The sequence below is a fragment of the Pipra filicauda genome, unplaced genomic scaffold (genome assembly GCF_003945595.2).
Source record: "Pipra filicauda isolate LSUMZ 115617 unplaced genomic scaffold, ASM394559v2 scaffold509_size397805_pilon, whole genome shotgun sequence".
Lineage (NCBI taxonomy): Eukaryota > Metazoa > Chordata > Aves > Passeriformes > Pipridae > Pipra > Pipra filicauda.
Window position 1 is genome coordinate 286,483 of NW_024104653.1, and position 26,225 is coordinate 312,707.

The following is a 26,225-nucleotide window of genomic DNA, read 5'->3' on the forward strand; positions in this document are numbered from 1 at the left end:
AAAAGAATTTAAAAAAGGATAGAAATGCAAAGGCACAGTAAACTGAGGTCAGGGACATGACACTGACAGGAAGGAGAACACTGGGGCAAAGAACTTCCTGGAAAGGGCTTGAATGTGAGCACAGGTAGGCTCTTACTGTTTGCCTGCCTGCTTTTTGCTGTGTTCAGGAAAACAAGAACTTTTTAAATAAAGGAATTGTACACATGAGTCTATTACACTATACTCAGTACCAACATCATGACTCAGAGTGATTGCTAGGATCAAATAGGAAAGGCTAAAAGAAGAGCTGGACTAAGGAAGAATAGGGTCTATGAAGCTGTAAGGGTTTAAAACCACCAGCAAAAATAAAAAAAAAACCCAGTGATTTCCCTGTATTCAAGTTGTTCTGATTTGTATTTGCATGTGTCAATGGGTAAAATATATGAGTCACGGGTGGGGCTTTTTTCTCGTATGTTAATAATGAAGGGATGCCTTACCCTGAGTTGAAAAGCAGTGCCTTAAATTAATCTAGAAACCATTTCTTAAATCTGCCATCATCTGGAGACTGGCAACAAGCTCTCTATCCCCCAGAGGACAGCAGTAAAACCAAGCAAGAGAAATCTGCAAAGAGAAAGTCTGTTCAGTTCTCTAACACTGCTCTTATCCTCTTGAACTATCTTGGGTCGAGCAACTGGAAGACAGCATGTCCTGTAGGCAGACAGCTCCTGGCAGGCAGTCAGTACAGCTGCGAATATGACACTCTGTGCCAAACATGAGTCTGTAATTTCTACTGCTCTTCAGTGGTCAGCTTTTTGAGGATACCATTTAGTCATTTCCTGGGAAGACAAAGGATGCCCATCAGAGCTAATGATACTTTACTTGCTCACATGTTGCCATGTGGGAGGTGGCTATAAAACACACTTGAAAAATAAGCACAACTGCTTCAAAATTACAGCAACGGTGTTGATACAGGAATGTGCTGCCAGGCAGTTCTCAGAGTCCCTGAACCCTTTGTCAAACAAGTAGGAATTTTTTTCTGACTTCCCCTTCTCGGCTAGGAGAGCAAATGCACCTCAGGAGAAATTAAAAGTGTGTTAGTTTTCATTAACTTTTAATTTGAAGTCTGCATAACTGAATGAAAGCACTGTAGTAATCTGGAAAGAATATTAGAAAGCCCTGTTGAATCAGAGATAATTCCTCCCCTGTCTCTGAAAAGTCAATATTAAAAAGGTGCTTTGTTCAGAGGCATAGTATCCCCACCAGTACTGCCAAAGAATCTTTTCCAACTCAAGCAGTGGGAGCGGCTCTACAAAGTCATTTCAGGCTGCTGCAACATTCCCAGGACTGTAGTAAAGGTCAGTATATGTGTCCTTCAGCCATGGAGTTTTGATTAGCAAATCTGCGTTGTCGACAACTCTGAACTGTTTCCAGATGGTGACATATCAGGGCTCCCATGTGCACGAGAAGTGCACTCCCTGTGCCCAGCTTGTCCTCAAAGGCACTGGGCTTGCTACACAGCATTCAGGCTGTAACACATACTGCAGCAAGGCTCACACCCAAACATTCCAACCATGTCAGAAAAGTTTAAAAATGTTGTTTTGCTGCCAGATCTTTCTGGAAAAAAAAGAAAAAAAAAAAGGCTGGTTAATATCCAAATAAGGATGACCTATGACAATAGACAAACTGGGTCTTGAGCGCCTCCCTGCATGCTTATAACCAGTAATGCTTGTGAACAGGGATTTTGTACATGAAACAAGGCAAACTTGACTTAAGGAAATGGGACTATGGTGTGATTGAATCTCTTCTCACGCTGTACCATTTTCCAGGGTCATTCCTTAAGGCCATCTTTACAGTACTCACAGTGCCAGACCCTCGTGTTTTCATGATTTTAGCACACCTGCAGCAATCATAATTCTGCCAGGTGCCTTGCCACCTTTACCTTGTGTTCTATGACTGTGCTCAAGCCTGTTTGATCTTGCTACCAAGGCCAAGTCATCAGGTGTAGTAGTGTAATGTTGGGAAGCCACGTCTCTGACCCCATTAAAGATGCAGTGATGAGTCCTGCCAGAAATCTGTCCATCCCTGTGAACTAGAAATTCCTTGTTTGTTGCGTACAAGCACCACTAACCAAGCTTGTGTGGCTATGGATTAGTGTGTCAAATACACTTCTGCTGCAGTTGCTCCACATGATGCATTGATATAACCAATGTTGAAGTAAATACAGCATCTGGAGCATTCTTTGGCTTCTTTTGGACATCAATAAACAGTGTTCACTAGCTGTCTCAAATCAAACACCTTTACAAAGAAGAAAGATTTGGTTTTGATGTTTGAAAATTATTATTTTTAATGCTTTTGCTTTATCTTCTGTCAGCTACAGCCAGTTTCTGTACCAGAGGAATAGAGAAAAATGCTGTATGATGCAGAGATGAACAACAGGCTTGTTTGTGGCCACATACCAGGGAGCAGCTGTGAAGCGCCTCCGTGGCAGCCAGGAACATCAGAGGAGCTGGATGCAGAGAGGAAATGTCACTATATTGATTTATTGCTTCTGTTTTGTTTTGTTTTCTATTAATACCACACTACTGCGTTATTTAAGCTTAAGTATGGGAAGCAACTAGAGACTGTGACAATGCAGCAAGCTGAACCTGCCAACGCCAACGAAAGTGGGAGGGAAAAACATACATTTCAGTGAGAGAAGAACTTGGCCGTGTCACCTTTTGATTTTAGACAATCAAGGCAAACTAAAATGCTGTTGCTGGCAGTGCCAGATTTTAACAGTAACTGCACAGTTACAGGACATTGTATTAGAATTTACATTAATACTTAATTTTGGATTTCACTTTTATTTTTTTTTTTTTTTTTTTTGCCTGTCCTCCTGAAATGTATCTCCCTTAATGCTTGGCCACTCCACAAAGACAGATCCCTGTAGTCAGTATAAACAGGCAATGGAGAGGTAATGTCAAATGCTTTCTGCAAATACAAACTTCTTACAAAGTTTAATTTTTGTGAAAGCTCATGTGTTTGAAATCTTTGTAAGCCAATGATGTAGTAACTTATTTATTCAGGCTTGCTAAGTGCACTGTTTTTCTATAGTCTCAGTTAAATACTGTGAATGAAGGTTGCCATAGTTACAGCTGAATTCCTAAATTAGCTCTATTGTATTGTAATTCTAGTTTCTTATCTTGCTTCTCTTGCTCTGCTACAATGAAAGACACATTTCCATCTCTGTAATTAACCATGATGTGAAAGATCTTGCTCATTCATTTAAAAATGCTTGCGGAAATGTGAGATGAGGGACATTTTCCATTGTCTTGTTTCCCAAAAAACAGTGGGTGACATGGTACTTCCTGCACCCAGTCTGCATATCTTCTGTGCATAACTTCAGCCTAATCCTTGAAATTTAGATTGGCATTTTAATTCATTGCAAAATTATACACCATCAAGTAAACAGGTATGCCCATGACTTCCTTTTATAAAGGATATGTAAAGACCTGCATTACATTTGCGTTTATTTTGACAAAAACCCAAAGGTCCCAGTGTGACTGGAGTTGGAAGGTCTTAACACTGACTTCTCTGTGGTTTGGATGAGGTCTCAGGGTGGTGGCTGGTAAGCAGGAATCATCAAGGACTTCATGTAATATCTACTGAGAAGCAAATGCCTTCTCCTCTAGCTGAACAACAACAAGGTATCTGTCTTATTATCAGAACAACTTGTCTCCAGGAGCTGCTTGTTAACACTTCAAAAATGACACAGGAATAATTGGCAGTGATTCAGAAGTTGTGTCAGGCTCCTGAATCCTTACAAAGCAGACTGGGAGCTGAATCTTACTTCCCTGCATGTGAAGTCTCGGCACATCTGGGTCTGCCCTGTGCTTACCACTGAGAGCAAGACCTGCTCCAGGCTGCCACTGCTGCTGGATCTGGGCAGCGAACGGGGGCAGCAGCTCAGTGATATAGCTGAGGTCATACCTGCTTACCACACTCCTGTTTTCTGCTACCTGCATTTCTCACCTGCAGTCCAGTCCCCTTCCTTGTGCCAGCTGTCATCCTCCACAGACCCTTTGCCAGGACAATGCAACTCCTAAACTGGAAATAGATGACTACTCATTTTTTTCTCATTGTGTTGGATACTGCTGGTTCAGTGAGTTGAATCTGCCCAGAGAAGAGGCAGAGGGGCTGTTGGGCTGGGCTGAGGGGATACGTTGACTCCTGGGGAGAAACAAAGGGGAGCAAGGAAGGCAGGTCTCCTCTTGTCTCTGCTCTATCATCAAGCTGTTCCTTTGGATCTTAACGGTGTGTGTTGCCATAGGATTTGTTAAATCAGCATCGCTTCCTTAATACAGTAGTATATTATGGAATTATAGGAATTTATCATGTGTGTACCTTACAGAAGGGATCCCCTGGCCATTTGGGAGGAACCACCATAAACTGACATGAACTGGGCTTTGTTTTGAATGAGATATTTGATGCAATACTGGTAGAACTTTAAAGAAAACCAGCATTCACCATGCTTTAATATCAAATTTCCTTAGATTATATACACAGCACATCTGCATAGTGGACGTAATGAAATAGGCATTTCGTACCCATAGTGAAATCTTCAGTTTGCTTGCAGCCTGTGACTGTGATGCCATATGCTTGGCTGAGCATGGGTCCTGATGGATCACTCTGCAAGGATGCCTTACGCTGGGGGCTGAGCTGCTTGGTGAGTCACTGCAGTAGAATGCATGGTGGAAAAGCTCATTTCCCCAGTTACTCAGAGGTAAAATATTTTTGGATCCATGCCTGGTTTGTGCTAGGAATATTAAGGATGTTGTTGTTTTTCTGATAAAGTTCCATTAAGAGAGACAGAGTGATCATGGCTGCAGTTAGCACTGAATTCTCCCAGAATTCGAGATGACTTTTCCTTTCCAAATCAGTTCACATGGCTTTGTCTAAAACATGCCTTGAAACAGTACAGTTGGCTTCTGTATCAAACACACAGGACTGCATTTACTCTTTCATCTTTGCTTTATCTTTAATCCCCAAGAGCAAACTGGCATTGAGCCTTCATCTGAAACATGGACTGTAGCAAATATGTAATTTTTCAAGCCTTGATACAGTAATTAGAAGATGAAAAATAATATAAATTTTTTTTTTTAAAGCGCTGTTAAAGCCATCCAAGTTCTTCAAAATAACAAGTGGAATTAAAACGACGCTTTTAATCAGAATCAACGCAGTGGAAGGAGTGTCCAAATTTTCCCATGGTGAAAAACTAATGGGGCTAAGAGTGCTGGAGCTGGAGGTCAGTCTGTAAAGCAGAGCACATTGTGCGCTCGGGTGTCTGTGCACAGTGTTGATCAGCTCTCATGACATCTGGATGTGAGTGACTGAGTGCAGAACTTGCTCTGCCAGCAGTAAACATGGCTAAAGCAGACAACCAAAGAGAAAGTGGTGAAGGACTGAGCAGTCGTGTTTCTCTGAGTTCTGTAGATTATGCTCACTGGGGTGGGAAAAGCACAGGCCTTTCTCCAAATCAAAGTGTATGTCTCACCATTTATTGAATCCTAACCTTTTCTAAACATTCTCCTTTTTGCATCTGTTCTGTTTCTGAGGGGGTGGCCACCTGCTTACAGAGGGCAGCAATGTCATCTGAGCTACCTAAGGTTCTAATGTTTTTTTTTACCAAAAAGGGCACTGTGCTGAGCATGGTGAGGATTTCTGCCTGTTTCTGCTGGAGGCACAATACTATAACCTTGTTGGCAGGTGCTTTCAATGCACTATAGCAACAAGGTGGTCTGGTAATCAAGTAATTGTAGAGAAAATAGGGTGATACATCAGGCCATGATTTATTTGACATCAGAAGTCATCTCATAACCCCTGCTGTAGGCACCAAAACTCAGTGGTGATAATGGGAAACCTTTTCTCTCTCCATCATCTTTCCTCATCTTCTCTTCTTCATTGTTCCCTGTGTCATTCCTTTTTCTTTCTGCAGGCAAAAGAAATGAGATGTATTTAGTGCCTTTGGAGCTATGGGACACCTACTCTGTTCTCAGCTTGGGGTCTGACACCCTTTGCCACTGGAACTCCTTTGCTCGCAGCAGCACCATGTGATGCTGAACCAGAGCTCTGGAGAAATGTGTGAATCTCTGACATGGTTGTTAATGAGGAATTCAAGCCGGTGCTTATTACTAAGCAGATGGTTACCCACAGGTAATCAACCAGCAACAGCACTTCAGGTTATAAGGGAGGTTGCAAGTATATGCCTTGACCCCTTGGGGTCTGGAAACTCTGTATGACAGAGCTAGGCACCTGCAAGTCTTCAAAATGCCCCTGAAGGTCACCTTTGGTGTGAGTCCTGGAGACCATGTTTCTCTGAGCTACGAGTGCTCAGTGTTGGAAAGGCATCCAAATATCTTGGCATGGGTAAGACGATGAGGGCTGTGGGCTTGTTACCTTGCATGGAAAGCTCTTGGACTGTGCAGAGTAGTCTTTGCTCCCTCCAGCAGCATTAAATGACCCACCCAACTGGGCATCCAGTCTTGCCCTGGGTGGTAGAAGGAATGGTCTATCCAGAAGAAGAGGCTAGCATAGCCAGAGCAGTACGTCTCTTATTTCCCTATCTCTGATTCTCACATAGGCAATTTCACTCTGGCATACATAAAGGAAGCAATGCCTGCTATTAAAACACCTTGGAAATCATTGTCAAATAGCTCTTACAAACATCAAACACAGGAGAGATAAGCACCTGGATAAAAGGACAAATTATGTGCCTTCAATACCATGAAGGCAGCACTGAAGGAAATGCATTTTCCCATAAGAAATCCACAGGAAAACCTGCAGTTCCTGCAAGAAGTGAGAAGAAAGGATGGAGAATTAGAAAGACCAAATATTATCCTCTCCTGAGTGTGGGAGGACACGTGGTGAGCCTGTTCCTCACAGACCACAAAGTAGATGTTCAATTTCAAAATGACGTTTGGACAGTATGAGACCTGAATGGAGATCCTGGGGTTTAAGTTTGTAGCTTAAGGTTTGGTGTTTCTATAATCCTCCTTTATTCTGGGAATTTCATTTTGTGTTATCCACGTTGTCTTCAATGCGTCCGGGCTTCTTGTTCCCTGGGCATGAGAACCCTTATGTCCTTGGTGTGAGATGATATCCTCCAGGGTGCCATGCTCTATCCTGTGCTGCAGGGAGCTATAAGCTCCATTCCTGCTAGGCCTTTCCAGGCATCTCAGCCCTGGAAAATGAAAAGTCAGAAAGATTGGGAGCCCTGCAGAGTTGTCGAAGTTGTGGGCAACTGTGCAGCTCAAGGAACCAGGAAGGAACGAAGCAGGTCCTGAAAAAATCTCTTTCTTTTTTTCTCAGAAGTTCATTAGAAACTGCTCAGCTAGTTCAAAACCTGCTGATTTTGATGAACTGGCATTTTCTAATGAAAACCTGTTGTTTTGGTGAAAAGTTGTGCCAGCTGAGGGACAGACATTACTGGCTGGTGGAGCTGCATGACCAGTGTCAGCCAGGCCAGCAAGCTCTGAGCCACCATGCTCAGGGAGCATAGCCCTGCTCAGCCCATACCTGGCTAGGGTCCATGAGCTGCCTTCAAACCAGGCCAGGAATGGAGAGGAGCAGTGTTAGAGGCAGGCAGGTCCTCCTTAACATCTCCTGCAGCCAGGTGATGGAAGGACCTGGCCCTCCCCTTCTTCGGCTGTTGATGCAATGGGGTTACCAGAGCTCCTGTGTCTCCAGAGCAGTTTCTAATTTGTTTATTGACGTTGACAAAAGCCCATTTTTACTTCTGTCAGCAGAGGTGATGTGGCTGTAAACAAGCAGGCTGCTCTGCCTCCTACATTATCAGCAAAATTGCCAGCTAAGCACTAACTCCTGGACCCTCTGTGGCTGATATATAGAGCAGAGCGGCAAAACAAGTGGCCTATTTACATTTTGCTATGCTGGGGGTGAGAAAAATGAGATTTTAACCGTGGATTGCCTGAATTCACTAATAGGAAATGTATGTGTATGCAGGTGGGTGTATGGCCCCATGATTTCATGGAAGTGTGTTTCTGATCATAATTGATCTAAAAGAACTGGGGGTTTAGTACTGTCTAGCTATTTTGGTGCAATTCATGCTTTCTGAGTAAAACTCATAAGATATAGATAGGAGTGATAAGAAGCTGATGGCCCTGAAATGATTGGCATGTTGTTCCATATAATAATATATATAACATATACGTATAAAAGCGTTAACTAAGATTATCATAGGCATGGCATTACAAAACCAGCATTAACTTGAGATGATTACAGGGAGAATGGCTTTAATTAAGTCCATACTTTCACATTTATTTCTCTCCCTCTATGACATCCTATTCCATGAATGTTGTTATGAAGCCCCTTTAATATACATTTGTAGGACACTTAATAACTTGACTGGAGTTTAACGCAGAGATTGTCACAAGCAGAAGTGGAAGGCTCTTCCTTTGGCTTGTGCCCCTCAGCAGCCAGCAGAATCAGTGTGATACAAGCCAATGGATGAGGTGGTCAGAGGAGGTTGTGGTTTTGTTTACTTTGAAGAAGCCTCAGCATTGAAACCCAGCTGGCAGCACTGGGATTGCCATCGGAAAGGCAGTGTTTGGGCTAGAGCTTGTCCCTGTGCAGGAGCAGGCTGCACAGAACAGGCTTGAATCAGGGGGCTCCAAGTGCTCAGCAGAGATTCGATGGCAAAAGGGTGATCTAACATTTTGCAAAGTATTTGGGAGTATTCTGGAGTGCTTCGCTCACCATTCTCAGTGGGTATCCCCAGCTCTCTATGCTGCAGTGGCATCATGGGTTAAATTGTCACACAAATCCTTTCAGCCTTCAGCCCAGGTATTTTTGGAAAACAACAGCAAATTTCATCAGAAGGCATTTCTCCTATGTTCCCAGACGTTTTTACCCTCTTCCCCCTACTCCTCTCTATCCCAAGAAACAAAATAAAATCCTGTACTGGTCCTAGATGCAGAATTTCCCCAGGCCAAGGGGTCCTGAGTTGCTTTCTGTCCAGGAAAAAGTGTGGCTTTGTCTGGCTCGACTTTTGTCAGCAACTGAGTGTGAGTAACTGGACAGGATGGTGGTAGCCAGAGCCACCTGGCAGCACCCGTTCCCTGTGGAGAGACTGCAAGGCTGGCATCCATCTTGCCATGGGACATGCAGGCAGGAACTCACATGGTGTCTTGCAGTATGGTGGTACTCAGGGATGTACTGTAGGCAGGTGCGTAAGGTGAGGAAGTGTCCTTAGAAAGGATGAAGAAGTGTACTTGTGGGCTTAGGAGGGAAGAGGAGTTTGGGATGACAGCCAAGCAACTCCCAGCAACACGTCCAAGACCAGTGTGACAACTGCTCCTTATCCCTTGGTCAGGGATAAGGTCAGCAGCACAGAGCCTCTGCTGCCCCTCGTTCTGCAGCTGTGAGGAGTTTCCTGCTGATCAGAGGTTGGCCTGACAGCAGAGCTGCTACTGCACAGTGGACTTGATCCTAACACGACACCTAGATGTAAAAAGGGCCGTTTTGGAAGTGGGTGGGCAGCACATGGGTGTGGGAGTGCTGATGAGGCTGCACTGGGAGCAGCAGCTGGAGAGAGGAAGGGATGCCAGAAAACACCCTTCCTCCCTCAGCCTCCACAGCTTACACAAGTGTGTCTTTTGTCCCACTTTTTTTACATCCTTCCAAAGATGCCAGCCACGGTGAAATTGCCCTTGCCAGCTCTCTGCTGCATTTTAGGAGTGCAGCCCTCTGAGCCAGGAGCCCACCCACCTCTACAGGGCTCAAGCGCTGCACAGCCTTCCAAAACCCCTTCCCTGAAGCTGTATCTTATTTATCTGCATGCTTAGGTATAGGCAAAAGGGGGATTATCAGCTGCTTTACCTTGTCCTTTTCCAGAGTCCTCTTCTTTTGCCTATGACAGGCCAGTGCAGCCTTACAGCAGAATTAAGGGGTACATCTGGCTCTCTGGAGAGCAGGGCTGTGGTGAGTCTGACACTGCCAGGAAGGGCTTTCACTGAGAGGCCCCCTTTTCTCTCCAGGTTGCAAAAGAAATTTAAATTTTTCTAACAGGTCACCATCAAGACAATATTCTTAAATCAGTATTGCTGCAGGACTGAGCAAACAAAAGGGAGGTTGTTTGAAACATTTCTGTTCCACGTTTGGCTCAAGCACAGCCTTTGTTACATGTGTGTAAACCCAGAGGAAAATTGCATTTGATAAACAGCGTAGTTTGCTGGGAGCATGAGTACCTTCCCTGCTCAGAAATTAACCCTAAAAATAAATACTTCGGGAGCAAACTGTGCAACAGCCTGTGCTATGATGCAGCAAGGGGGATCAGGACACCGGTGCGGTTTCAGCATGTGCTTGGGCTTTTTTGAGAAAAGCATTTACAGCACCAGCATCACCAACCAAAGCAAACAGGGTGATTTCTCCTTTCCTTCAGCTAAATCAGTCCTTGGCAACAAAGGAGACAGAGAGCTGCACCATCCCCAGACTTTGGACAGGGATGTGAGCTCTGGGGCATTTTATCAATGCTTACAGCCTACCTTTAAGCTCTTAAGCAATGCCTTGGGGTCAGGAAGGGCACTGGACCCTATTGGCTCTTGGGCTAAGTGTTACAAGCACTGAGGGCTGGGGGAACCATCTTTTACCTGCCAGTGTGGCCACGCTGCTGGGAACCATCGGGTTCGCTTGCAGAGGTGATCTGGGGGAGGAAAGTGCACTTTGGGGTCACCCAGACCTGCTGTAGAGCGCAAGAAGTTGTGCTCTACTGCTCCCCTTGCTGATGGCTCTAGTTCTGCAGAGATTAGTTTGTGTGTCCCAGCAACTCCCAGTGCCTTTACTGGTCCTGGCAGCAGGAACCGACAGGGAAGCAGGGGAGGGGTGGCTCCCAGAGGGTCTCTAGGAGTGAAAAGGAGCCTTTCTCTCACAGCATGCAGCTTTTCTCAAGGGACCAGGCTTTGTCCTTGGCCATCTCCAAGGTTTCTGACACCTCTCCTGGAAAAATATCCCAACAGCCAGGAATGTGGAGTGAAGACCGGGGTTGGCCTGAGACTATGAGGGCACATGCTGACGGTCTGCCTCTCATCTGAGCTGGCCTGAGCTAAAACCATGAGCCTGGTGTTAAAGAGACAAGTCCTTGGTACATCTCAGGGGTAGGTTTTAGGCTCATCAGTGGCAAACCCACACAGCAGGCTGGGCAGAGCTGGATGATTTTGATGCACATACCCTCTAGTGGCTTCAGTTCTCAAATTATAACACCTTCTCTCAATAAATAAGTGTTTCCTTAAACTCTGCTTTAGAGTGCTTGAAATTAAGATGATTTGGCCTGTTAAGATGTCCCGTGGAGAGGCAGCCAAGTTTTCCTGTTTATCAGGGAGACCGCAGGTACATGGTCTTCTCCACAGCCCAACATGCACACACACTTTCTATTGCTGTTTTCCACATCCTGGAGGAGTTTTCACTTGGTGCATACAGTTTCATGCAGCCATCATTGGACATGTTCACTGGCAAGTTGTATGGGGCTTTCAGGTGGTGGCCCTGAGCTGACGCTGTGCTTTGTTCCAGTGCCTGGTGGCAAGGCTGAGTCCTGCTGCCCCAGCTACCTCTTCCTAGGCCTGGTTTCTCCACTTGTTCCTCTCCTCATCTGGTACCACCAGCATCATCCCAGCCCTGCAGGACCTTCAGGGCTCCTTGCTCATCAACAAGCCACTTGCCTGGATAGATCCATTTCACTGCTGCTGCACAGACCATGTCAGAGGCTGACTTGTTCCCAACTGTGAGCCGGGTTTTAGAGTTGTTTATTTCCAAGCACATGCATTCACAGAGCTGGCTTGTGCTCCTTGCAGACTCATATTATGCCATCCTTGAGCTGAGAGACTGACAAGGGGTGTGAAGAGCATCCAGGATTTTGCACTCCAGCATACACACAGGCACAGAGTATGAAAACATACACTGTGGTTTCTAGTACAGCTTTTAGAGCTACCGGTCGTATGGCAATGACTGGGGGGAGGTTAACTTTCCTGAATTCTCTAACTCCTGCCTTTACCTACTGCACCCCTTTCAGGCTCTCCCTCAAGCTTGCAGTTAAAGCAGCTGCAACCCAACAGTTCTGGAGAGAAAGGGGAAGCTCAGAAAGCTAAAAGCCTAGGGAAACAAAAACCATTCCCCAGAGGGGATCAACTCCTTTCTGTTCCTCCATCTAGATACATTTAAATGTGTCTACTGCTTAATTGTGTCTTAAAGGATCCCAGCCCTTCTGTGGTAAGGGCTGCTGAGCAGGCAGTGCTTCCCTTGATGACAAAAGGTGGGGAATCAGTGTGACTGGGTCAGAGTAGCCAAGAGCCCTGAGCGGCCACCAAGAGAGGCTCCATTACCTCATGGTCTCTTCTGGCTGGACATTTGGTGAGCATGGGCAATGAATATTATTATTTCCAAGAAGCGTGTCATCGCTCTGCGTAACAACTGACCCTCCCCTACACCAAACTGTGTAATGGGGCTCACAAATCCCTGAGACCCATCACAGCATCTGCAGCCTTCAAAGGAATTCAGTGTTTTGCCTTTCCAACAGCATAGTGCTGGGCTTTCTGCAGATACAAAGGCAGGCTGCCACCTAAGAGAAATAACATTCAGTGAGATTGGAGTTGGTCGGCAGTGAGAGCTGCAGCTGCCTATGCAAGCCAGGCAGCCATATCCTTTTATTTTTAAAAAAGAACTTTAATGATGTCTACACAGAGAAATTTGTCAGATTTTGCCTCTGTCCCTGTGGAGAGGTATGTCTCCCTGTCCCTGCTGGTTTAGGATGCAGGGAGAACCCAGAGTCTCATCGAGTCCATCAAGTTCTGCACTGAACTTTGCAGGACATGACCCCCCTCTGCACTGCAGCTTCCACAGAAAAGAGTCACCATGTCCTGTCATGTGCCTGACCATGCAGTAAAATTTTACAGTGTTTGTAGAGAGAACTACTTGTACTACAAGGTACAGGAGAGCAACTTTGGTCTTTTCAACAGTGAAGCTCAGATCTTAATATCCACATACACGAAAAGAAAGAAAATGCTGGAAATGGGAAATGCAGCCTTTTCCTCTCCAGTAAAAAGTGCACTCTGTCTCAAACTGTCCAACAAAGTGAAAGTGGTTTCTGACTGTATGCTCTTAGGAGAAATGAACACCTGAGAGGTCCCTCTCACGGCATCGTCGCTGCTCTGATCTTCCAGGATAACACAATAAATACCGAGCTTTCAGCACAGCTGTTATTAAACATAAAGTCTTCAGCATAACTCCTGCATCCCATTGCCAAGGTTTCTGGGATTTGGGTCTCTGCAGGCCCAGGTGACCCCGGGAAGGAAGAGGTGAGAGGATGGATTGGTGCAGGTGGGGCCGCAGCCTGGGGACGTGCCCCAAAGCCAGTGCCCGGATCCATCATCCGAGAGCCTGCAGAGGGAGGATGCTGCCCCCCACTGCGGCCCAACAGCTCCATGGAGAGTGGGAAGGAGTCAGGGGAAACTGTAGCAAATGAAAAGTGCAAAATCCATTCACCCCACCTTGGCTGCTTATGACAGGGCATGGATGGGAATGGGAATCAGGCCAGGCTTTGGGAGATAACAAGCTGTTTGCTCTGTAGGTCTGTTGGTGCCACTCTTCTTGTCCCAGGGATCAGGCAAAGCCAGAAGCAAATATCTCCATTCAGCATTTGCAGGAAGAACTGGAGATTTATTTTTTTGTATGATTTGAAGGGGATTATTTTCCTGGAGTTATAAACCAAGGTGAGAAGAGACCATGGTCGTTTTTTTCATTCCTGTTTCTTTCATACTGCATGAGCCTTTCTGCCACCCTGACACAGAGAGCTGTTAAATGGCAATTTGATAATTCTGTAATAGCATGGACTTACGTAAAAAAACCCAAACCCAACGACAGAAATAAATCATCTAGATCTGTCTCTTAAGTGCTGTGTGTTTTCTAGGAATAACTGCTTTAGTGCTAGGGCAAGTACATTTCCTTCTCTCTGCTCAGATACAGCCTCTGTGTTTGATTCCATGAACAACCACAGTTGTGAGGAGGTTGTCAGGTGTGGGCTCAGCTTTTGCAGACTAACAAAAGAACAATTCTGAATATTCAAAGGGAAATTCTCAGTATCAGCTAATGCAGTGCCGCCTCCTGATCTCTGCAGAGCTATTCCACAGGTAAGCTTTGAACATCACATATTTCCTCATTAACCCCAAAGGCTGCCTCACCTCTCTCCAGCTGCCAGGCTTAGACCTACTCCTGCTGAGAAGGAAGTCACAGGGGAAAACTAATGGAGTGACAAGTCTCAAGTGCAACAGTAGGTTGGTAAAGCAGTCTGGATCAGAGAGGGATACAGCTGGTCAGGGCTTGAGACCATCAAAGCTTACTGAATCTCTACTAGGATAAGATAGAAACACTCAACTTACAGTGAGGCAAATGCATCTCCCATGGAGTTTCCTGGACATTGTTCCTCAGGCTCCACAATCCCCAGCCCAGACTGTGGATCCAGGTCCTCTCTGTGGGCACTGGAGCACAGAACTGGCAGCAGCTTGGCCACCCTGCCTGCAGGGCCTGTTCACTTTGGCAGCCGGTGGCAGGCCAGCAAGGATGGTGGCCTTTCCAAGCCACCCATGGCAGGTGTCATCTGTCTGCTGTGGTGTAGTAGGAGTCACATGAGAAAACTGGGTGTGCTGGGGTGGAGATGGAATGTAGGCAATAGAAGAGGCAAAGCTGGAGGAAGCCAGTGCTCAAAAGCAGGGTTTTTTGGAGATGTCTTGCTTTCATTCCTTCTTCCCTTTACACATACATGAAAGTTGGGACTTCAAAGTTTTGAAGTATTTGATTTTTAATACTATTTTTGGATTTTCATTCTTCTCACCAAAGAACCTTGCTGCTACCTCGAGGCACACCTTGGCACGCAGTGCTGCCCAGCTTGACAGCGTTCTCCTGACAAGGCCACCTCTCTGCTCATTTGCCCAGGGAAGCAGGGAAAAGCAGTAACTGCCCCGGTCGAGAGCCCTGCTGCCAGACCTGCAGGAAGGGAGGGGCAGGATCTGCACCTCAGCTGACAGTGGTGGGGTCAAGTAGGAAGCTGTGCCAGGCACTGCGTGGAGGCACTGGCTTGGGGTCCAGGAGAGTCAGACAGGGGATTAGTGCTTTTAATTGGTGAAAAGGCACAGGAGAAAAGGGTGTGGTACTGGGTAGAGAAAAAAAGGTAAGGCAAAGCAGGTGGTGTTGAGGGAGACCAGTTTTGAGAAGTTTGGTAGTTACCTCCCTTCCACCATTCCAGTCTACTTGTGATTTTCACAGGATCATGTCACAATGTCACCCTCCCCCTGTCACCCACTGCTCATATGCTCCCACTCTGAAAACCAACACAAACCCCTCGAGCTCGGCTTGGCTAGCATTGCCTGCTGCCCACACTGCAGAAAGCTGACGGGCAGGGTGTAATCTGAGCATCCTGCTGGCTGCACTTCTCACCTCTGGCAGGATTTACCTCAGTCACACCCATCTCTACCATTTAAATGAATGCTATAGTAAAATGGCAAGTCTTTCACTAGTAAATGAAACCTGTAAATTTTAAACATATTCTTGAAATTACTGTACCTTGTCTGTACATACAAGTTATAATTATTTGTGGAAATAATTTGTTTGGTATCTAACCTCTAGGATGCTTGGCAAGAAACAACCATTCACTCCATTAGTTGTGGTTATCCAAAACTATACTCTCTGTTGTTGCACTGCCTGCAAACCCCCTTTCTTACACTTGTCTTGACAGAGCTTCTTTGGACTGCAGAGCCAACAGCAGCCTCTGGCCCTACTGTCATGATCATGGAAGGAAAAATATGTTGCAGACTTGGGTCCACTCATTTGACAAGTGCAAAAATAGGTCTCCAGTCTTTGAAAATTATTTTATTGCTCAGAGAAACAGACAGCATAGTCTGAAATGCCATGTGGCCAAATAAAACATTCAGAAACCTGAAAGACACTCATCATATGAACAACACGGTGTAGATGCAGAATAATTTTAAAAAAGAAAAAAATTGTTGGAAATACAATCACAAGAGATATTTCTTGAACAAATATCAAGCTTGATATTTCTTGAACAAATATCAAGCAATGGGGAACAAAGCTCAGTCAACCTGTTCCAAGCGTTCACTGGGCAGCAAGAATTAAGAAAAGCTTCTACGAATTCATGGAGCTTTTGCCTTCTCTAATTATTTCCTAAATCATGTAGAGTGTCTATGTTAGCTATATTAACATTTTAGACAAATGACCTGGAAAAATAAAACAAAATAGAGTAATGTGTACACTAAGAAGAAAGTGGGGGCCAAGCGACTGAACTGTTTTGACAGGACATTTTTAGATAATTTTATCATTTATCTTGCTTTTAGCAGTATTTCTTGCAAAATGCAAGGTCATTAAAGCTTCCACATACCCTTTTGAGAAGCAGATAATTAAAGGCGTATCTAAAGCAAACTCAAGCAAGGTTTTTGTACTGCAAGTTAGCACAAGCACTGAGAACAGGGTATAGCGTGAGAGCCCACAGGCTGAAAGGTCTCCATTTCTGCTGGCACCGAACTAAAAATGGCATCTGCGTCTACAGATGGCACAACTGCATCTTCACTTTGCTTGCAGTCATTTGCTGGTTTACTCAGGTCTAGTTACTTTGTTTTAGTTATTCTGACTACAGTGGGTCATAAATGAGACCATTCTGGAAGAAGTCTGTTTGAGGTGTGGTTCTGTTCCCTGGAGTAAATTCATGCCCGTGAACACGTCACCAGAATTCAGAGGAAAAGCCTGTCCCTTTGACCGTTGACACTGACTCACAGTTCTATTGCTGGGAGGTGCAGTAAGCAAAGACCAGCATTAGGGCAATTCACTGGGATCACCTGTGCTCAGTTATGGACCGCAGCAACCTTCTACACCCCTTTAGTCACATCCACCGGCTTAAATAAATACGGCCACATGAGAAAGATTGTATTTCCTGTAGTACACTGACTTAGCAGTAGAACTAAGCAGTAGTCCTTGCAAGGATATCGACCAAAGAAACACAAGGACACCATGTGAGCCTAACTTTGCCTTGTGAATGTCTTACTGCAGACTCTTTTCAGATGGCCCCTTAGCTTAATTTTGGCACTCAGTAGATCACTAAGAAGGAAATTCACAACTGTTGAGGTCCTACAGCCATGGCAGCCAGTGGAAATATGATTTTTGGCTGTTTAAAGAGATCCAGAACCTAATGGACAATTCAATTACTACATTCACTATAAAAGCAACAACCCTAATTTTATTTATAGTGGACATTTCACTCTGTTAGAAGTCTTGTATTCACACCTTTTCTGAGGCATAGCGTGCACCAACAAACTAAGAGTTGTGTGCATAAGCAGACAAAAGCAAGGAAAGCATGACATGGAAATGCCCGTGCTAAACTGCACACTAATAAATGGATGTCCCACTGTAAATCAACTCTTCAGTTATCCCTCTGGTCACAGCCTTACTGGCAGACACATTCTATCAGTCAATGGCAACTGTATTGGACTAGCAGGTTACACAGGCTTTGCAACAACAAAAGCAACTGCTTTAAAGCAATAGTGAGATTCATGTCCATGGTGCTCTAGGTTTAATATAATATGACATGGTACCAACATGAAAACACCTTCCTTATGAGGCCAAAAACCATCTGAAATGCAATGCTGCTTCAACTCAGATAAGAATGTCTGCATCAGAAACCTGCTAAGTCCAACTAATCTTGAGTCTCTGTTTTAGAATAAGCATGAGATGATGTTGACTTACATTTTTATGGTATTTTTGCTGGTGCAAGTCCCTTGTTGAATCATCTAAAGGCAAGTAACAGCTATAAAAACAGCAAACACTATTCACGTTTAACCATTTATTGAAAAAATTTGAAGTATAAAAAAGGTAGGGAGACTTTTCAGTGGTAAAAATGGGAAGTAGTCATCTCATTTTAAGGTGATTTGAAAGCCATTCATAATCTCCCTTAACACTGAATAAGTGACACTTGAATAATTATTAACTTGTCTAAATGCCAAAAATATGATGACTGTAAAACAATTATGGTCTTTGTGTTATATCCAAAGATAATAAAGTCAGAAAATTAAGAGAGACAAAGGTACATGAGCACATGTGCAAACACTTCTAAAATGATCGAACAATTGCTTCCACTTCACTTGTGCAGAAAAACTGAACAGAATAATTACTGTTTTTCCCCTGAGCATCTTGCATCAGATGACAGAAGATCAGGAACAAACCCCAAATGCAGATAACTATCTCCTCTGCTCTATCATAACTGGCCTGTTTTTCTCCATCACTGTAACACCACTGTATCTCAAACACATGGGATGTCATGTGTAGGCCACACCCAAAAAAAACCAATGGTGAACTCCAAGAGAAGACACAGAAGCATACAATACTATGACACAATAAGAAAAAGTTAAAATTTTAAACTGGAGTCACCACAAATAAGTGATCTTTAAAATGTCCTCCTGAAAGATTAACTTAATTCAGAACAAATCCTGTGCTGTGTAAAACTGGAAATATGTTTGCTCAATTACACCTCAAAATAAATTTAAAAAAAATAAAAAAAAGATTTAAGGTATTTTCAGACAACTTCAGAGTTGACAACCTCTCCTGTCAACCGATGCTCAAATTTTTGCCTCAAAGTGACTGGTCCATATATTATCAAAAGCCAATAAATAATTGTTATCTTATTCTAAAAATAACTACAGTAAGTTTACTTCTGTCTTATTTGCATGTACATTTCCTTTTGAAGGCCTATGTCTCAGTGTTCACAAATTAAAAATAAATTTGTAAATACTGAAAAATAAAGCTTACTACTACACAATATAAAACCCAACACATTTCAAACCCATTACATTATTATTATTGAAAAGTGCTGTACAAATAATCTGCAGATCAGAGATGCTTTGATCATGGACATAATTTCCACAATTAACTCCTCAATGAAATTTTTCATCTTCTTAATTAAATGAGAAATCTTTCATCCACCAAGGTTTTGGATGCCAAATTCTTCTGCCCAAGTGTATTACGGATAAACCTAAATATCTAAGAACATTTTAGAAAACATGTATGAATGAGGAAATACTTAAAACAGTATGTTTCAGTATCAAACATAAAATAATAACCTCGTATTATCTTTAAATTGTAAATAATATGAGTGAACTAGGTGCTTAACTTTAGCATTTTTGAAACATTTTCTACTACCCTTCCACCCTAAATTATGATAGAATTATGTGTGATTAATTTTAACAGATATTTGTGTTTTCTATTGAAAATTATTTGTAACCTCTTTATTCATGACAGCCATGTGAACAAAATTAGTTTCTCACAAGCCTATTTGACAAAAAAAATCAAAAAACTATTTTATAAGTTCTCAGTATAATCTTCTGTCACTGCATACTGCTAATTTACTGCTTAAATTATCTAGTTAACTGCATAAACTGCCAAGGTGACCCATATTTAAAAAAATATTACTTTGTTCTTAAGTTGAAATTTACCTCTTGTTGCAAATATGTCAGAATAGCTGCTAAAACAAAACTTTGGGAAGCCAGATCCACAACGGAGAAAAACAGGATATCGAAAATGAGCAGCGTTGTTTCATTTCCATAGTAGAGAACATCAATGAAAGAGTGTCCTTCATCTACAAAACAAAAATATTTTTTTAAAAATTACTATTGCTGTGAGTTGCAAGTTTGTGAAGTTCTTCAGTCCATGCTGAGAAAGCTGGTAAGAAAAAGGGAACTCAGAGCCATAGCTAGTTAATGACATTCTGTGGCAACATAGAGCTAATTGTGTCCTTCTATTGAAAAATAACACAAACCTTTTCACTTATAAAATGGTGTAATACTGGTGGAAAACAACAGGAAAAACCTGCCTACCACACGCAACTCTATTCCCTCCGGAAATCTCAGATTGTTTAAAAAGGTAGTTTTAAACAACAAACAGATGTAACTGTCTTGTCCCTGAAACTTCTAGAAACTGTTAGCTCTGGCCCCAACTCAACAAAATAATAAAAACATATGCTTAAAGCCTTACTTAGGAGGAGGTTCAGAGCTTAGCATTATCTTTATTTATTGGTTAACAGTGCCCAAAAAAATAGGTCTTTTAAGCTTAAAATACCTTTTTCATAGCCAAAGTGCTCTAGACCATTTATCATCCACTTCTTTATCTTATCAAAAAGCACCATTTCTAAAAAAGAACACTTAAGCAATTATAGAAAACATATTCTTTCCCCTCTTACTACTTTTTCAGAAAAATGTCCAATACAAGTTTGATTGGAAACAGTGTATTTTCATTAAAAATTGCATATGTCCTACTGCCATGAAATCCTGATTTATATCTGAACTTCTGGGAAACATGAGAGTCTCAACAAACAATATATCAAACAATATATTTCTATCAGTGTTTATGATTATGAACTGTATCCTTTCAGTTGCCTAAAAGAAAAAACATTGCAGATAAACAGCAAATTATAAATAGGATTTCTATTATATTAGTACAAATACCACAAATCTTTTTACCATTATAAAAAATACTTTTCTCTATTGGTTCCATGAACTCCATGCCAAGAATCCGTTCAAGCAGCAACTTATCTTTAACAATATAATCCATTTCTTTATGAACCTATAAGAAAAAGAAAAACGATACTTCTTGCTTCATGATTTCAAAGAAAAAGTGCTTTCTACAAAGTGAGGCACAGCTACTTAGACCTTTATGAATGAACTGGTCTATTCCAAGACAAAAATAAATACATAACAAAAAAGGGTTTGTTGTTTTTAAGAGCAGTCTTACTGTCTTTCAGATTTACAATTTTTAGTCTCTACTTAGTATAATGATATTTTCCTTAATATAGTAATGTCAATATACATACGTGATCAATAAAAGAACCGAGAAATTTGTTCATGGTGTTGTATGCCCTTGTGCTTTGTTCGAAGGTATTTGCAGATGACTCCAAAAGCCTTGCAGGACCACGTTTCTGAAATATAACATGACTATGACTTCAGCAGAAAAATTACATATTTTAAATAACATTTAAAGAATACCAGTATTTCACTTACTCTCGTTAGGGTTTCATGAATCCAGTCATAGTGCAGTCGCATTTTCCTTGAAATGGAAATTTGAAATGTCTGCCCATCTGTGTTCGGTAACAAACCTCTCTGACTACACAGATTTTCCTATACAATCAAAGCAATTATAAATTAACATTATTAATGTCATTCATAGACCCAAAACAAGTCAAAAGCTTTTCATCTCCTCTCTTTCATATATACATAGCACTTAATAATTCTAAGTATTTGAATCCATTGCACTCTTGTTTCTAGTACAGGAACATTTTCTTAAGACATAAAATCCTGACCCCTGCTGTCACAAAGTCATATTCCTCTTTTCAGCTGTGTTCAGTTCATTACCTTTTAATGTATCTTCTGATATTCACTCGGAAGACCTTTGCTTTAGGTTTATTATTTTTTTCTATACTTGTCCTGCCTTTTTTGTTTGTTTGTTTTGGATTCCTGACTTTTTCCATATGTTTTTCGGGTCACATTGAAAAAAATGTCAGAAACTCCCCAAAATTGAAAAATTTGACAACCCCTATTTATCCCAAAATTATATTAAAATAAACATTCAGGAAAAAAATTATTGGAACACACAAGTCAAAAACATTATTAAAAGGTTACTCTATATTTCAGTGTTTGAGATTTAATTTTCACATGGTTATGTTTTTTTTCTGTCAATTATCACTAAAATAGCAATATCCTTTATCTAAGGTACTTTCTTCTTAGTTGTCACTAAAAAGATGCAAGATATCATGGCATTTAGTGCAAAATCTCTGAACATATATTACACATTTTACATTTGCCTGATCTTGCACCAAAGATACAACATACGACAAACTAGAAAAAATACTTATAGAAATTAATTTCTGTAAAGAAGAAGTTATATCACCATAGTAGAAGAGATGGAATAAAAGAATTTATTGGTGGAGTAGATGTTTCTTTATTAGGAGTTTTTCAGATTTGTGTCTTTATGAAACCTTTTTGGTATGCAACTTTTTGAATGTGGCCATGATCTTATGAAAAGCTTGAATATTAAAAAAGAAGGTTCTTAAATACATGAAACATGACTTTTTAGAGAAACAGGAATTTCATATCTTTGAAGTCTGAAGAAGTAATGAGAGGAGATAGTGAAGAAGATGAACAGCTAGTTAAAACAACTATTGAGTCATAAATTTACATACCAACACCTGCTATCTTGTGCCTAACATAAGTTGGTGTAACGTAATGCACAACTGCAGTTGCACAATGCAAAGGTCTGAGGGTTTTTATGTAAGATAAATAACCAGAGCAGGTGTAAACTTTAATAATTTTACTTACTGCTTCTCTCTTTAGGTTCATATTCATTTCTTCCATATTGGTATCTGCGTGTCCATGCACTGAGCGACCATGGATATAATAACCAAAGCAGTTGTGTGACAAGAGAAACACTGAAATCTAAGAGGTAGGGGAAGAGAAGAATACTTTAATTAACAATAATAATTTTATTTTTGAACTTCTGAATTCACAATGAAGATCAGCCTGACCAGCCAGCCCTTCCACATATACAAAGTAGGTAAGTACCAAAATAAATACGGGAGAAAAATATTTAGTAACTCTTTTACTGATCGGTTTTATCTATATGTAGCTAAAACACGCACTAGCTTCAAGTTTAGTTTATCAACAGCAAGGATCATTACTTAATTCCACTGAGCCATAAACCTATGGTTCCAGAACCCTTTTCAAATTAAAGTTTAACTGAAATCTTGCACAGTTCACCAATAAAGTGAGCCGAAAGAAACATTGACTTTGGCTGTTAGCTAATACTATCTGATTAAACTAACGGAATAAATATTATTTAATATTCTTAAAACTATCTTAGGCATTATTCAATTTAAAATGCCACTGTACAACCGACACAAAGAAATACTTACATTGCTCACGCAACACAAGTCAACAAATTGGCTGATCTTATCTTCAACAAATCTTTCATAAAACACAGAAAAAAATATAACCTGAAATAAATCAACCAAATTTTCTTGTATTAGTTCACCAGATTTGACTTTATTAAGCAATTAATTTCACAGTTTAACACTCACAAATGACAGAATTCTGTAGTCTGTCAGAAGGATTGACCTTTATGAAATGGAATTAACATACTTCTTCTAAGAAGTAAAGTTGTAGCAATAACCTGCTTTTCATTTTGAACTTGTGAGATCCTTGGAAGTTGTTTAAAATAAAACAAAGTAGTTGCATAAATTCACATCTTTGAGAGATTTAAAATTCTGACCATGAAGTAAGATGTCTCTAGCTCAGAAGGTTCATTTTGAGTCCAAAGGGTGTACTATGCTAAAGCAACTAAACAAGAAGTTAAGAATGCACCCAATGCTATGACAAACAGTATGATTGTCCTAGCGATATATTCTAGCTTCCAAGAACCAGTCTGAAAATGGTAATTCAGTATGTCATGTGTTTCACATACCTGTAGGATGGCAATGGCTATCCAGAGTGCAACAGACACACCAAATCTTAAAATGCGGCTCCAAGGAGCTACGTAGCTCTCACTGCTTCTTGTAAGACTGGAAGAAGCATCCATTAAAGCCAGGTTTGAAAATCCTACCACCTGAAGGGGTAAGAAGGTCCATATAACAATAGGAGGCAATGAATAGTACTAATTAGGATCCTGTTGTTCCCATCATAGCAGGAAGTAAGAAAAAAATTAGGAAAAATGCACCTAGGAATAGTAGCATTTTCACTATGATAGAGCTCAATTGTGCGATCCAGTGTCATTACTGAGAAACATTACAAACATAAACTGTATATATATGTGTTGATACATAAATTAAAAACATATGCAGCTAAATCTCCGTATTAGGGAGGGGTTCGAAACATACTGAAGCTTGAAAACCAAGACACCGTGTCAAGCTCAACAAAAACCAATATTTATTACCAAAAGGTGGCCAACAAAACGAACAAACCCAAAAGGGAGGAAGGAGGAAAGAAATAAGCCCCCAGCATGACCTCCCCAGTTACCCAGCTGTCGCCCATAAAGTTATCTTACCAACCTAGCATACCTATAATTACCCATAGCAGAAGCTGCATCCTTGGAGAGTCAGTAAGTTCACAAACTAGCAGGCGTCCCCGTCAAAAGGCAACGTTGTCCTTGGTGTGAAGTTAGCTCCCCCCAGGAAAGCACTATCTGCTTTTTATACAATTAATTGAGTGGCCACAACCTCCCAGGTGTGGCCAGCACTGCCCAGCCTGAGGCCCTCAGCCCCACCTCCTGGTTATGTAAGTACACCTCTTCTGCCCACGCATGAGAACTTCGGAAACCCCCTCATGCACGTGCAGTATGTTTTGGGGGTCTCTCTTAATTGAGTCTGGGGGTGAGCCTTCCTCCTCCTCCTCCTCCTCCTCAATCTCTCCTTCAAGCGACCTCGGAGGACAACTAGCCAATCACAGAATACCAATTAAAACAGTTTATACAAGAAGCCCTCTTCAAGGACAACTTTCCCGTTTATCAGTGCTTGTTTTCCCATAACTTGGCAAGGAAAGAGCAAAGTTTTCACAGGTGGCAGGGCCAAACACAGACCAAAAGTAAATAAGTAAATAAATTCACCCTGGTACAATCTCACAAAAAGTCAACATTGGTTTTTACTGAAAAACTCCACAGGATTCTACTGTTGGACTGCATAGGGATCTTATTTCTGTCAAATTTCAGCTCTTTGGTCCTATATATTCCAGTGTTAGAACAAATTTTTCATGTGTTTTGCAACTATAAGAAACTCATTTTTTTTGTTTCTATTGAATAGAAATATATTTCCCCTCCACTATCTGTATGGCTGAATCTATTTTAAACTAAAAATCTGGAAAAAGTCCACAATAAAAAGATGAGACGAACATTATGTCTTGAAACACTTAACTGGTGAAAATCATTCAAAACTGAAGCTGCACCAGAAATACAGTTGTGGAGGGTTGACCATTTCCTCATGATCATTTCCTCATGTCCTACTGATTATTACCTGGGAGAAGAGACTGACACCACCTCACTACAACCTCTCTTCAGGTAGTTGAAGAGCGCAAAAAGAATACGTGCTCTCTTTTCTACCATTCTTTTCTTGTAACAAGGCACCTAAGCTGATCCTGGCCTGTAGGTACCAACAGCAAAAATGCTGATGTAGTGAATGAAGAAAGTTTGGGGTTTATTACTGTATTTAATTTTACTGTATTTAATATCATTTAATTTTATTTAATTTAAAAGAAAAATTTAAAAACAGAAGTATAAAATTGAGTAAAAGTATTAAACATATGTAGAAGAACCTCACATAAACAACTATATGCTACATGCTTTAAGAATACTTCCCCAAAATAGAAGTAACTATTAAACTACAGAAGAAGCAAACCAAAATGTTTTTTTAAAAGGTAAAGCACAATTTCTCACATACCCTGAAGCTGTAACTGAAGGCATACTGCCATCAGGAACGGAACTTCCTGCATTATAAAAGGGCACTATAGCAAACGAGTAGGAAGGAAACCAGAAACAAAGCTGTAAGCTGTGATGGGAGGGAGCTAGTAGGCAAATAAAGAATTGAGTGTGTACACAGATTTATCAGTCTCTTAAGCCATTTAGGGTAACTCATTACCTTAAAAAAAACCCCAACCAAATAAAACTAATAGGGGTGTTTAGGGTATTTAAAGGTTGGGGGTTTTTTAAGTCTTCCTTAGTCAAATATTGCAATGACCTATCCATACATATAAAATAAAAAAATGCATTAAAATAATTATTTCACTAAGTTACATGTTTTCAAGTGAACTTGAAGGTGATCCACTGTTACCTCAGGGAATGCAAGAATTAAAAACCAGACTCTCAAGTTACACTCTGATTGTGAATCATAAAAAATAAATAACAACAACAACAACAATATTCATCATAGTAGTTATACTACCTCCAAAAAAAAAAGAACTGCAAGCACTTGAAAGAGGGGATTTATCTTCCTCACTGTCTGAATCTCATTCCATTCATTTGCTATAAAATATGTCCTCCATATGCTCACAGGTGCAGCAGCACTTTTAATAACACCTTCACCTAAAAAGAGTACATACAATAAAGCTCTGAAATTTAACACTTGAGAGTAATACCAGAATTTAACCAAAGCTGTTTATACAAACAAGCACAGT

The 26,225-nt window shown here is 41.4% G+C and overlaps 1 protein-coding gene across 3 annotated transcripts in view; it reads right to left on the reverse strand.

The window, feature by feature from the left end:
- Positions 1–370: 370 nt before the first annotated feature.
- Positions 371–26,225, reverse strand: part of TMEM67 (transmembrane protein 67) — a 47,257-nt gene continuing 21,402 nt past the window's right edge. Inside the window, exons 20-28 of one of the 3 annotated variants that reach the window (XM_039386837.1) lie at positions 25,994–26,133; positions 23,530–23,670; positions 22,982–23,062; positions 22,389–22,505; positions 21,075–21,191; positions 20,888–20,992; positions 20,538–20,640; positions 19,515–19,657; positions 371–1,593 (exon numbers count right to left, since the gene is read on the reverse strand). In XM_039386837.1, the coding sequence (XP_039242771.1) occupies positions 1,564–1,593; positions 19,515–19,657; positions 20,538–20,640; positions 20,888–20,992; positions 21,075–21,191; positions 22,389–22,505; positions 22,982–23,062; positions 23,530–23,670; positions 25,994–26,133 (977 nt within the window). In that variant the 3' untranslated portion in view covers positions 371–1,563. Of the gene's footprint in view, positions 1,594–5,855; positions 5,948–17,854; positions 19,063–19,514; positions 19,658–20,537; positions 20,641–20,887; positions 20,993–21,074; positions 21,192–22,388; positions 22,506–22,981; positions 23,063–23,529; positions 23,671–25,993; positions 26,134–26,225 lie in introns of those variants that run through there. The other 2 variants (XM_039386836.1, XM_027737372.2) reach the window with 2 other exon arrangements.